Here is a 13,469-nt window from a genome sequence, read left to right as displayed (position 1 = left end):
AACCTTCTGCAAATAATATCAAGGCATAATAATTCACAATTCGCTTTTGTCATTTTTCAATTTAGACCTAATTAAGACAGACAACAAAATTCTCCAGCCACCATCAGCTTCAGTCATTCATTAATCTTGTTGCTCGTATCTTCTTGGTTTATTTACATCAATTTTTCATCTCTCCCTCTATTTCTTTCAGCTGTTTGTTTCGTGTGCAATTTAAGGTCACCCCGAGACTCGATATTCCAGAACCATAACTTTTTGAAATACACGAAAAGGTAGAAGAACCAGTGGGAATAAATCCTGATGCCCAATGCTGTTTGAAGTTCAGACATCCACACTGCAGCTTCAGTGGAGCAGGGAAAGAGATCCAGCTCATGCTCAGCGTACATAAAACCACTCTGAGCGGCTCTAAAGAGATAAATCTCCTTTAGTGGCACATGCTGATATGATATGTGGACCTGTATGGCCTTGGCTAACCTTTTAGACTGCAATGGGCTGTTACCATTAGAACAGGACAGTGGTTCATTGAGATTCAAACCAGTTCTCATGTTTACCCCTTCTGATGCAACCATCCATGGTACCTGACCACTGTCTGGCTGAGATCAGGTGAAACATGGAGGACAGCTTGACAGATAAGTTCAGCAAAATACAAGATGACATTGCACAAAGTGATACGATGTTTGCATATTGTAATGGGATTTTATAGTTTATATTGAGCATGTAAAGTAGTATAAGAGCTGGACAAATTTGCGATTTTCTCATTATACATGACACACACCTTCAGAGCACTAAGCACTGATGACATTTTTTTTTCTCCCTTAGAATGTCTCTTGGAAGCAATTAGTATCAGGGTATAATTTGGAAAAACATCGTAGATTTGTCAATGGGCATTTGGGGTTGGAAAAGTTCACCACTTTTTTTGATTCAGTAAGTGGAAGCACAAATGAAAAATAACATATTTCAACTAGTAAGTACACAGTAATTGTTTCTCATAGAGAAATAAGATATTTTCAACATTTACAGGGACTAGTCTGTGATTTTCGAGCAGTCTGAATACAAAATGTCTGTATTTTATTTCCACCACCCATGTAAAAATCCCAGTCAAATAACCTACCTTTTTTGACAGACACAAACGTTTTCTGGTAATTTGATTGCTCTCTAAATCTGAATGAGTTTACAAGAGGGGATAAATTCAAAAGTCATTTTGTCAATCCTGGTTAACTATTGTCTAAGACTGTACAGTAACTGTGGTCCAAACAATGGGACTGAACATGACTGACCACCTGAGAAGTGCATTTCCAGGTTTGTAGGACCACAAACTCACACCTCCACCTTGAATTTACCTTCAACCGTAAGCATGAGTTTTATCACTGAGGTGTTCCCATGGGAAACAATTACCATCCAAATAGGGCTTTAGAGACAGACTGTAAAAACCAAGTGAGATTTGATCACCTCAGCCATAACGAGGAAAATATTCTCAGGGATGTGTCTCATTGCACAAGCGGTAACCCCCAGCCCCACTCCAGGGAACACATAAGCGTTGTTGCCCTGACCAGGGTAAAACTTTCGCCCATCGGGAAGGGTTACTGGATCAAAGGGACTGCCGCTTGCAAATATCCCCCGTCCCTGTAATATAAAGCACAAAGCAAAAATTAAATCGATTCACTCTCTCACATGAATGCACACATGCTACTCCTTCTGAAAGCACCTCAGTGAGTGTGTAGCACTGCTCAGCTGTACACTCTGCCTTGCTAGTGGGGTTGCTTAGAGCGAAGATAATAGGTCTCTTATTGAAAGATGCCATCTCCTTGATGATCTCCTCTGTGAAAGCACCAGCGATAGCTGCCACCCCTGAAGAGAAGAAGAGAGGGATTTGAGTAAAATAGTCCTCACAAGGACTGCTGGAACAACAGGAGTGTATATTTATTTATAAATATACCAATTATAGCAGTGGGTTTCAGCTCCTTCACAACATCTTCAAGCTTCTTCATTTGAGCATGCTCATGTGCAAACCTCTCTTTCTCATGTGTGAGGTGATCCCGTCCCTGAATGGGAGATAACAGCAGAAAGAGGAAAAGATAAATATTGAAAGCGTATCAGAAACATTCCACAGCACACCTCACCGCACTTCATAATGAACACAGGTTCTCTCCGCAGGGAACAAAGAGAGTAAGACGTCACTCTTAGAAATGTGTAAATGTCACTGCGTTGGATAGCATTAAAAATTAATATTTTATCTATATATCCAACATTTCTTTTCACTAAATACAGCACAAGTACTAGTTAGTTAGATAAGGCGACAGTCAAAATTTCTGGTTGTCAAACACGTTCATAGTTGATGTGATGAACTACACCTTCAAGAGATGAGCTGACTTCATACAGCCACTAATAAAGTAACTACCTGAAGACCAGTCAGTTAAAATAATCATAGAAAGGGCACACAAAAAAGTGAAGGTAGCATTGATAAAAGGTCTAGCACATAGTATGTTAAAGGAATCAACTTCACACTTTTAGGGGGTGGGTTAAATGTCCAAGCCACTTTTCTTAAAAATAAAATAAAAAAATAATAATAATATTAAAGGGTTAGTTAACCCAAAAATGAAAATTAGCCCATGTTTTACTCACCCTCAAAGCATCCTAGGTATATTTGACTTTCTTATTTTAGATGACTCCAGTCAGAGTGTTCGTTTTCTCTTTCAAATGTCAGAATGGGAGAAGGTGGGTGCTTTTGTTAAACAGTCCAAATGTAGTCAAATAAAGCGCATCCATATTAAAACATGCCTCACAAGGCTCTGGGGGGTAAATAAAGGCCTTCTGTACTGAATCGATAAAAAATCCATAATTCAAAATTTGGAAATACTTTTTTCTTACTTCTGCTAACTGTTGTAGGTGGAAGTTGTTCCGGGGATCATGTAGGATGTATGCATTTGTACACATGGGAGAGAGCAAATAAAACAAAATAAAAAATGCTGGTCATGAATTAGATTAGAAGCACAAACCGAGGATTTGTAAGAAGAATGTAGGAAGATTTAATATATAATCTAGAGAAGAATGGTTTTTCTTTGCTAAAGTAAGGAAACTTTGCTTCCTTTGTTCCTGTAATCAAACTTGCGAGAGAATGGCTTGCTCGTATGATAGTCAGCAGAAGTGAGAAAAAAGTATTTATAACATTTTAAATATGGATATATATATATATATTTTTTTTTTTTTACAAAAAGCATGGATTTGCTACAGGAGGCCTTTATTCACAAGCCCTGAGTCGTGTGAATTTATATATATCGTGAATTTATATATATCGTGAATTTATATATATCGCCTATTTGTATAACTCTGATTGGTTTCGCCTGAAAGAAGAAAGTCATATACACCTAGGATGCTTTGAGGTTAAATGAAACATGGGTTAATTTTCAGTTTTGTGTGAACTAACCCTTTAAAAGCAACTATATAAAAAAAAATGTGTGCACAAACTGCACATGTGTGTGCACATTTAAAAAAAAACAATTGTACACTTAAATGCATATATGTAAAAGCTCTGTTCAAGGGACATGCCCCGAATACTTTAGGTTATTTCACGCTTTACAGCATCTAAGAAAAACGTTGAGGACATAGCTTCAGGCTGCAGGAGAGCAGAGTCAGACTGGACATGTGAAAACCGTTGAGATCACAGAACTTCTCCATCATCATCTTGCCCTAAAGCAGGATTCTTACTCCAAGGAGTTCCAGGGAAGTGGACAGCATCTGGTGTAACATATCGCCTAGATGAAAGTATAACTATCAAAACCTCTCTGATCTCTGTCTCTTTGTATGTAAAATGGCAAAATGACCTGTAAAAGGACAGTTTATCCAAAAATGGAAATTCTGTCATTAATTACTCACCCTAATGTAATTGCAAACCGTAAGAGCAAACCGTATTTTTGATGAAATGCGAGAGCTTTCTGACCCTATAAATAACTGACATGTTCAAATCCTAGAACATTGTTAAAATGCAGAAGCCAGCATGGACAAAAAATAGAAGAAAATGCTGAATATTGTTGTTATTAATGTTGGGTGAGTAAATAATTACAGAATTTACATTTTTGGGTGAACTTGCCCCTTAAACAAAAACAACAGAAAAAAACATCTATTGAACAACGATGAATCAGTTTTAATGAAGACCTGTACAGTAATGTTCATGGACAATCAATAAACATGACTGAATAAGAAGCTTATATACTCAAATACAAATCACATGGTGTGTTGGAATTTCAACACTAAATGTAAAAAACATAGCCTTTAATGATGACCTCACCTTAACGATAAGTCCTTTAGAGTCCACCATCCAGATTTTCTTTATACACTGCTCACGAGGAAGCCCCTCTTTCTCCATCGCCATAATGATGAGCTCAGCTATGCCCATTGCGGCCTGGAAACATAAAAATGCTGTTACAGATTTACATTTCACGTACACTTGAACACATCTAAAGAGATGTGAACTCTGTTAACTTCCCAACATTGCAATAAAAAAATCTCACAGCTTGACCCAAATAATGAATCTTTAACGAATTCATTCCATACATCTTAAAAACACAAGAATTATTAAATACATTTGACAGACATGAAGAAATCATGGTATGTTTGCACCCATGTACTGTTGTTGATCACTCAATATGGATTAACAACCATCAAAATACGAAAAAAAAAAAAAAAAAAAACGTTTTAAACTGTTATTTGAGGAATCTGTGCAGAACATACTTCCCCTGCACCCTGAAATACAATGGTATGGTTGCTCATTTTGCTCTTGGTAATGCGAAGGGCAGCCAGCAGTCCTGCCACAGCCATAGCAGCAGTACCTATGGGACAGAAAACACAAACATCTTTCACTCAATTGTTAATCTTATCTCCGAGGTAAACAGAAAAACAGTTCAAAAAAGCATGAGCTGAAGCTTGAGACTCAACTCCAGAATCTCATTAATTGTAGACATAAAGATGAAGTCAATACAGTGGTGGACTTCTGGAGGATTTGTCAAAGGAGTGAGATAAGCAGCTGTTTATATATTGTCGAAGAAGAAATGTGCTCTAAATACTAGATCTGATTTGGGGGTGAGTCTTTTAAATATACAACAGTGTGGCTGTCTTCAGAGAATTCTAGCTTGCTTTCAATTAACTGTCAATAAAATCATCATACATATGCATGAAAACAGTCTGAGAATTGTAAACTTTATTTCTGAATGGTCCATATATATATATATACTTTATATGTCACAGAACAGAATGAGACCACAAGGTGAGTGAATGGTAAGTGAAGAGGTATTTATTAATTAAACTCAAAGAAAGTTGAGGAGCGGAGAATCAGCAGGTGAATAGCACATTAGCTGGTGAGATGAATCAACTTAGTTAACAGGAGTTCTCTCTTCCTTTGCAGGTTGGTGAGGAGTGAATGTGGCTTTATACTGGTCGTGATTGCTTGGTGACATGTATGGGGAATTTGTATTCAGGTGATTGTGATCGTGCAGGCTGAGAACTGGGACCTGACAAGACTGGTGTTTCCTTGACAATATACAGTATTTATGGTGTTTCTTTTTTAAAGACCAGTGGCATAGACCAGTGGTTCTCAACCAGAGCTCAACTTTCAAGTGGGTCACAGGATGAATTAAAAGTATTTAGATTAAAAAATCATTATTAATATATATTATCAATATTATCAATATACAAATTAATTCAAAATAAAGCATAAAATCACAATGTAAACTGAAAGCATATTTCCAAATCATAAATTGAAAACATATAATTCTGAATTATAGAATATACCTTCTGGAATTATAATATGAATGCAAGTAAATTAAATATTCAATTTATCAGGGTAATTCATTCATTAAAAATACCAGAAATAATTTTGCATACATGGAGGGGGGCCTGAATATTTTGCCCTAGTAAAAAAGGTTGAGAACCACTGACATAAAACATCAAAAATGTTCAAACTATATGTTAAATATGAAACAAGCACTGAAATGAGCACAAGAATCTCCAATATCAACAGTTTCCATATAGAATAAATTGAAATCGCCCCCCTCAGCTCAACTTAGTCCACTACAGTGGACACATATAAGAGTTAAGTGTGTATGTTGGGATCAACTCAGTGTGCTCCACCCAAACATTTGATTGAAATCAATTTCAAACAGTGCGATTGTGTTCAAATTGTTGGTTGGAATGTGTCTGCAATGATTGAGTAAAAAAGGATAAAGACTGAGAGGGGAGAATGATAGAAAAGAAAGTAGAAGAAAAAATGCACTCAAGATAACCGCCCAGTCTTGCTATTGAACCATAAATACAATATGGATTTTAGCAGTAGAAAGGAAAATCAGAGAGAGAGAGAGAGAGAGAGAGAGAGAGAGAGAGAGAGAAATGGTCTGAATGACTAAATTACAAAAAGTGGTTTCTGTGACTAAAGTCTATTTTTGTGCCCATACCTTGGATGTCATCATTGAAGGTGAGGTACTTGTTGCGGTATTTGCTCAACAGAGGGAAGGCATTGATGTTAGCAAAATCCTCAAACTGGATAAGGCAGTTCACCCCATACCTGTGCACAACGGAAAAATCTATGTTTATTTCTTCAGAACGCAGAAACACAACAAAATAATACATCATCTCATAGCCATTTGTTTCTCAAATGGAAAGAATCCTAACAAAATTGTCCAAATCCTTACAGGCTAACCAAAAATCTTAAACAATCATGTAAAATTTAATTTTAGTGGCTAGCTAAATGCACTCCACTTCAGCCTGCAGAGGGGGCCATCCAACTGCTCCTCAAGCCTATCACAGATGGGGTGGATGTGGGTGTAAAATCCTAGAGGTTTTCTCAGTGTGGGCCTGAGACTGTTACGGTTGCTTTGTAGTCATTTCCACAGCCAAAAACAACTCTCAATAGCCAGAAAATCAAATAACAACCCTTGGATGATCAGTTAGTAAATGATGTGGAGTACAGAGAAAAACCTTCCCAAATGATTATTCAAAATCAATTGCAATGATCTGCGGGCCCACAATCATTTCTCTCTTGGGGACATAACTTCATGAGAAAAACTATGGACTTTGAAAATGGACTACAGAAGAAATTCAGTGGTTTCTCATGTTATTTATCCAGTCAGCAGAACAATTGGAAGAACAGTACACAGCAACCAATTCATTCCCCAGTGGGATATTGTAGAGGGCAGATACCGGCCCAACATATTTCCCAGACACCTAGACATTGGAAACAGGATGGATAAACACTGCAGTGTGGCTCCATAGAGAGCTGACCTGTCACTCAACCCAATGCAACAGAAATAAAGATCTGCATTGCTGCCAAAAGCAGCCTGTCTCCTGAAATATCCATACGTTTCTTTATTCCCATTAAAAAATCATAAGGGGTAAAACACAAAATGAAACAACATCAACAACACCATAAATGTACTGATACATGATGGGAAGTTGTTATTGAGTAATAATATTTCCCTGTAATAGTCTGTTAAACCCATTAAGACAAGTGAGTTGAATTTGATAACTGATTAAGTATGATTTGTGAATTAATCTTTTATGGATGAATTTCACATACAACAATGTAACTCACTGCTTTACTATGATGCATCATTGTAGAAATTAGTTAGTCGTGACTGTTTGTGCAGAGACATTTCATTTTTGGTAAACTAATCCTTTAAGTAATATAAAATGGGGTTCAGACATGCTACGAAAACAGAAAAACGCAATAAAGTTTTCATTGTCTCCAGAGACTTTCCAGCACCAAAGTACTCTGGTAAACAAGGTTAACTGAGTTCAGAATCTCATCCAAAGTTTTAAGAACCCCTGTCCTGAGACCCGGCCTCAGATTGGTACTTCTAATCAAACTGAAGCCTAAACTCTGGCATATCTGCTTGAGGAGGAGGCAGGAAAGCAGTCAAGAGAGACTGACAGAGTAATTGCTTGTGGATTTGGAGGAGAACTTTGGCAGACATAAATAGGAACGTAGAGAAAATGAGTCATAATCCCAGCATGTTCTCTGATCTCTTGAAGTGCATCATCTGAAGAGGAAGATGAAAAATGAAATCATAACCTACTGATCTAGCTCAAGAACCAGAAAAATGTCTGTCAACTAAATACTGTTTAACATCTGAGGTAATACAGAGTGAACTATGGCTCTCGGGTTCATTTTGAGTAAATGTGCCTGAGAGACAGACAGAAAAAGACAGAAACAACCAACCAACCGACACAACAAAACACCCATTCGGTGGATTGTGGTCTCATTCTCACCAAAGCTTGTTGTCTTTTTCTGGCGCCTTGTTCAATGAGATCCACAAGGCACCTCTGTGTCTGTTGTAAAACTCAAACAAAGAGCTGGCAGGAGATCAGCTGCACTGGTCCTCTCGACCAAAATTCAGGCCAGACAATGACAGACACACCCAGGCACACTGAGCTGCAGGGACTCTCTCTCTCCTCATTTGCCTTTACCTCCAGACAGGTCAGAAAGTGTTGAGAGTGTTGAGTGGAGCTCTTCAGGCCAATATTAAATCAACTCAGTGCTCTAAGACAGCTGTGCTATGCTTTTACTAACAGAAAAAGAGTGCAAAAATCCCTTATTACACACAGGCAACTTGCTTGAGTTCTCTAGGTCAACAGATCAGCATCTGAGAATGAGGATTTTTTTTTAGGATGGAATAAAAACATTTTTTTTTTTACTTTGCTCCAAGACCCTATAGCTACTGTACTCCCTTTGACCCTTTTGGAATTCTGTTCTTTGGGAAAAGGCACATGTAAGTGGTGAACACACACCTGTGAGCCTGTTGCCAGCAGAGTTGAGTCAAAAAGCAAACATCCAAGAAAATTAAGCCTTTTTTAAGCTGCTCATTAAAACAGACATTGTTTTCATGACAATAAAACAACCCTTAACTGACAAAACTGTTATGTGAAAATATCCTATTCCATGACTAATACAAAAATTGTACATTAAAAATATATAAAAATTATTATAAATTTTGCATTACATTCTTATTACAAACATAATAAGAATAACAAAATAGGTTAAAAATACATAGTGAAAGCAAAAATACATAATAAAAAAGTAAAAAAAAAATGTAATTCAATACAATATATATTTCAATACCTATTGTGTATCAAGGAAACGAACAAATAAAAAGTATTTCTGCAGTTCATTTTTAGCCTAGACATTTGGGTCCCTATAAATGTAGGCAAAACTGATCCTTCCAAACCCAAACAAACACATGCACACACATTCACACTCTGTAGCATTCTGAATGAACTATCAAACAAACAGAGCAGCCTCAGAGTAGTTAATACACACACAGCATGGCAAAACTTACACAGGGCCGTCTCCTCAGCTCAGACATAGAAGGATGAACACCTGTACATTTAGAGCATTCATTTATTATTTTCACAACTCTACCATGCACCATGCATCTCACAATTTCCAAATCTATTTGTCAGGCATATGGAAGCTGAAGTCTGTGGCCAGCAAATTCTATACAAACCACAATACACTTCAGTCGGTGTCTAAATGATCTTAGTAAGGAAGCACAGCTCCATCACTCTTAAAGAGGAATGCAGTAAATGCGCTCAGAGCCCATGAGAGATTGCTAAACCCATCTCCATGCCATGGCTAAAAAAACACAACAAGGCACCTTGTTTCAATCAGTGATGATTTACTACTTATTTCTTTCAAACGTAAATGATTTACCTGCAGACAAAAGTGAGTCTAAGTCACTGATAAAGCACTGAAATTTGATGCTATCCAGCTAAATCTCACTGCTGCACTTCAGCACAACATGGCTGTAGGGAATTAAGCATTTCGTATAAATCGGTTTGCTCAACAGAGTAGAGAAAATAGAGATGAAAAACACAGCCACTAAATTAAATTTCAGCTTAATCCTGCTGGGCCACACACACTCAGGACGTTTGCTGATTGTGTGAAAGAATTCTGGCAGAGCCTGAACCTTGATGATCACAAAGATAATATTTTGCCCGCATGCCTACTGTGCCACGGGCCTCTGCGTTAAAGGTCATCCTAAGAATCCCTTCCAAACACAGCTGTTCAGCCAAAAACTTAAATATGTGCACACACACACACAGACACACACACATGCAATATGACCAAATTTCTAGGATTCTAGACAGGTTTACCCACATAGTCAGGTTTAAAGCAAAAAATTATCCACATTTACAGACCATTCTTTCTCATATGCAAAGAGTGAATATCGCAAACACTTCTAAAACACAACCATATTTTTCATAATGTCAGAAATGCCTCATATCATTACCATCAGGTGAAGGTTAAGTGGTAAAGGCAATACATTTAATTAATAGTGAACATGCAGCTCTTCAGTATTCTTCTCCAGCACACAGAGGCTCCAACGGGGCTCATGGGGCTTCAAAGGATGCTCCTTCTGTTAAAAAACTACTTCAAAGATCATTCCTCAATATCAAGCAACATTCCCCTACATCTCCTGTCCTAACATGGCTTTGTAAAGGTGCCCAGAAATGGCCCATGTTAACATAGAAATAACTGGAACACCATCACCACTAGAGCTCTATGAAAAGTGATGAGCAGAAGACTGTCTGCCCTGGGAGAAGATGGAAAACAAAGACAACCCCCACAAACTACTTCGGCACCACAACACAAAGCCTGAGAAGTGAGAAACAAACTATTCCTGAATTAACAACATCATGAAAGAAGAAAAACATCCCCCTGTGAGAATAATCCCAGCATTCACTACCTAAAATGTTGCTTTTTTTGAATGCATGGTTCTTTAAATGGTGTTGTAGACTCTTTACCCAAATTAAAGGCCTCAAAGAGCGTCTGTGTGCTCTATCTGCTCTAGTTCTTCTTGTTAAAGCCATTGTGGGGCAGAAAAGTGGCCTGATGGGGATTAGTGTCATTATTCTTCATCTCTTGAGTCTGCTTTTACACAAAAAGGCTTGATGGGGAAACAGAGCACCTGTGGGCTGTTAAACTTACAGTCTGAAAGCCTGAACCTCAATAAAAGCTAAAGAATTTTCATGATTTTCCTTTGTCTTCTTTTCACATTTTATTTCAAACTAGCATAGCTATTCTTCACAAATGCTCTTTATCTATACTCTCAATATGCAGTAAAATGAAGACAAACTATTGCTTTCACTGACCTCAAAAACTACTGGAGAGTGCCATATCCCAATAAAGTGTTGGGTGTGGTTTCTTCTAAAACTCTTCAACTCTAGAACTGAGAGACATTTAGAACTGTTCATGTACCTCAAAGAGCAGAAAATGGTGCTAGCAATCTCAATTCTCTCCATGTGATGCATATTTTTGGCTCTTGAGTGTGGATCACCTTTGAGGTATGGATGCTAATTGGGTTTAATTCCCAATTAAAGTATAAACTTATGGTCTAACGTATTATGCCTTCAATGCAATCTAAGATGTATGCATAAATGTATTTTAACCTTCATTCAACAAGCTAATGTTAATTTTCAGGATTTCTCCTGAAGCATTGAGCCTCTGAAATGTAAAATTATAAGGAGTTTATTAAAAATCACCAGGACTGTAATCATTTGTTCAGTCGGCAACCTATAATCATTCATTTTCCGCCAACTCTGCAATTTTGGAGAAAAGTGATGCTTTTCCCTGTAGTTTCATGTCCACCCCATTATTATAGAATCATGGCGATATTCAGCCAGCTGGAGGAAAATCAGACACTTGGTTTTTGAGTTCTGCTTTAAATACAGCCATGTGTGGCACTATGCTCTTATGACAACCACTGTCAAACCAGGCCACACCACTGCCTAAAGCAACCAAGAGAACTTTGACCAAGACCCTGGTTCTTAAATATTAATGGTGTTTGCCAGTGCAGAAATTGTCACTATGTTCTAGGTGGTTGCAATGCTGTTGCTAGTTTGTTGCTGCTTCTAGCTGGTTGATATTCTGGTCACTAGATACTGTTTGTGTCCATCTTTCATTGTAAGATAATTAGTTTTCGCATATGTCCTATATCAACCGTGCCGGTATTCGGTAATGCAATATATCACGGTAATTAATATGCACAATATTGTCATTGTAGGCACTTCTAAATACCGTGAATAATTATATATTACAAATTATTCAGAATTTGGAATTCATTTTAAGAATACTATTCCATTCAACTGATCAAAATGCACAACACTGCTGTATGTTGCTTGAAAGAGTCCTATGCGCACTGATGTAAACAAGCACACATGAGAAGCACATGGGGGAACATGTGAGAGACGCGCTAAATGAAAGCACATTCACTCTCTGACAGCAGAAGGCGCTAAATTCCCCCAAAAATAGCAGCCTTTACTCTGGAAACCCCATAAATAAGCAGCTGCACTACTTTCAAAAACATATTAAAATAGCCATACAAATGTGTGGATTTGCAATAGTGTTCATCACAGCCAAATAATTAAATATTTAGACTTAATAGGCTATTTATTTTCAGACTTTTTTTTTTTTTTTTTTAAATCTGGACTACAACATGGTCTAGAGTTTTGATTCTTTATTGTTAATTCACACTTTACATTAGGGCTTCATTAGTTAACACTAGTTAATTCATTAGTTAAGATAAACTGCCAATGAAAAATTCTTCTGAACATTCATTAATCTTAGGTGTTCCAATATTTAATAAAACGTTGTTAAAATCAAAAGTTGCAACTGTGTTATTTAAAGAACTGACATGAACTAAGACTTGTATTTTTTAACAAAGATTAATAACTTTTGTAGCAAATGTAGCTATCGCTCATTGTGAATGTTAATGCATTAAGTTTAACTAATGAGGTCTTGTTGTAAAGTGATACCTATGGCTCTTTATAGTTCTTTTGTACTTTAATCTGTGTAAAACATATAACTTTATATATTTGTCTGTATTGCTTTCTTGTATTTAAATATTCAGTTATTTTTGTTATAAAAAGGTTATTTAACCTGTTATACTGTATTATGACCCCTTTTAGAAACTAAATTCCAATACTGTGATAATAACGTATACTGTGCTAAAAACATGAGCAATTAATCGCAACAAGGAAATTTGAACAGTTTCTGCATAGGACAGTTAGTGAAAGAGTTAAACGTGTTTATAATGTTCAAAATATTTATATTTTTTTTTTTACAAAATGCATCGATTTGGTACAGGAGGCCTTTATTCACACCCCGGAGCCATGTTGTGAGGAATGTTTTATTATGGATGGATGCACTTTATTTGACTACTTTTGGTGTGTTGAAAAAAATAAATAAACACCCATCCAATGCCATTGTCACACTTGGAAGAGCAAGAATATATATATTCTTTTATATAATTCCAATTTGATTCGTCTGAAAGAAGAATATAGATACATAGGATGCATTGAGGGTGATTAAAACATGGGCTAGACAGCAAGACACTGTGCTGTGCCAAGCTGTGGAAAAACAGTCTTTGAATTGCCTTCCTTCTGATCCCAATATTAGAAAAGAGTGGATTAACTTTATTTTATAT

At 36.9% G+C, this 13,469-nt stretch overlaps 1 protein-coding gene across 3 annotated transcripts in view; it reads right to left on the bottom strand.

Annotated features, from left to right (window-relative positions):
- The window catches only part of me1 (malic enzyme 1, NADP(+)-dependent, cytosolic), a 79,366-nt gene that overhangs the window by 842 nt on the left and 65,055 nt on the right, over positions 1 to 13,469 (bottom strand). For all 3 annotated transcript variants that reach the window (XM_026283845.1, XM_026283846.1, XM_026283847.1), the window contains 6 exons: positions 6,441 to 6,550; positions 4,726 to 4,823; positions 4,283 to 4,396; positions 1,934 to 2,039; positions 1,703 to 1,845; positions 1,447 to 1,620 (listed from right to left, as the gene is read on the bottom strand). In XM_026283845.1, the coding sequence (XP_026139630.1) occupies positions 1,447 to 1,620; positions 1,703 to 1,845; positions 1,934 to 2,039; positions 4,283 to 4,396; positions 4,726 to 4,823; positions 6,441 to 6,550 (745 nt within the window). The remainder of the gene's footprint in view (positions 1 to 1,446; positions 1,621 to 1,702; positions 1,846 to 1,933; positions 2,040 to 4,282; positions 4,397 to 4,725; positions 4,824 to 6,440; positions 6,551 to 13,469) is intronic.

The sequence above is a fragment of the Carassius auratus genome, chromosome 16 (assembly GCF_003368295.1).
Source record: "Carassius auratus strain Wakin chromosome 16, ASM336829v1, whole genome shotgun sequence".
NCBI classification, from domain to species: Eukaryota; Metazoa; Chordata; class Actinopteri; order Cypriniformes; family Cyprinidae; genus Carassius; species Carassius auratus.
The sequence above is the reverse complement of the archived record's forward strand: the minus strand, read 5'-3'. Positions and strand labels throughout refer to the sequence as shown.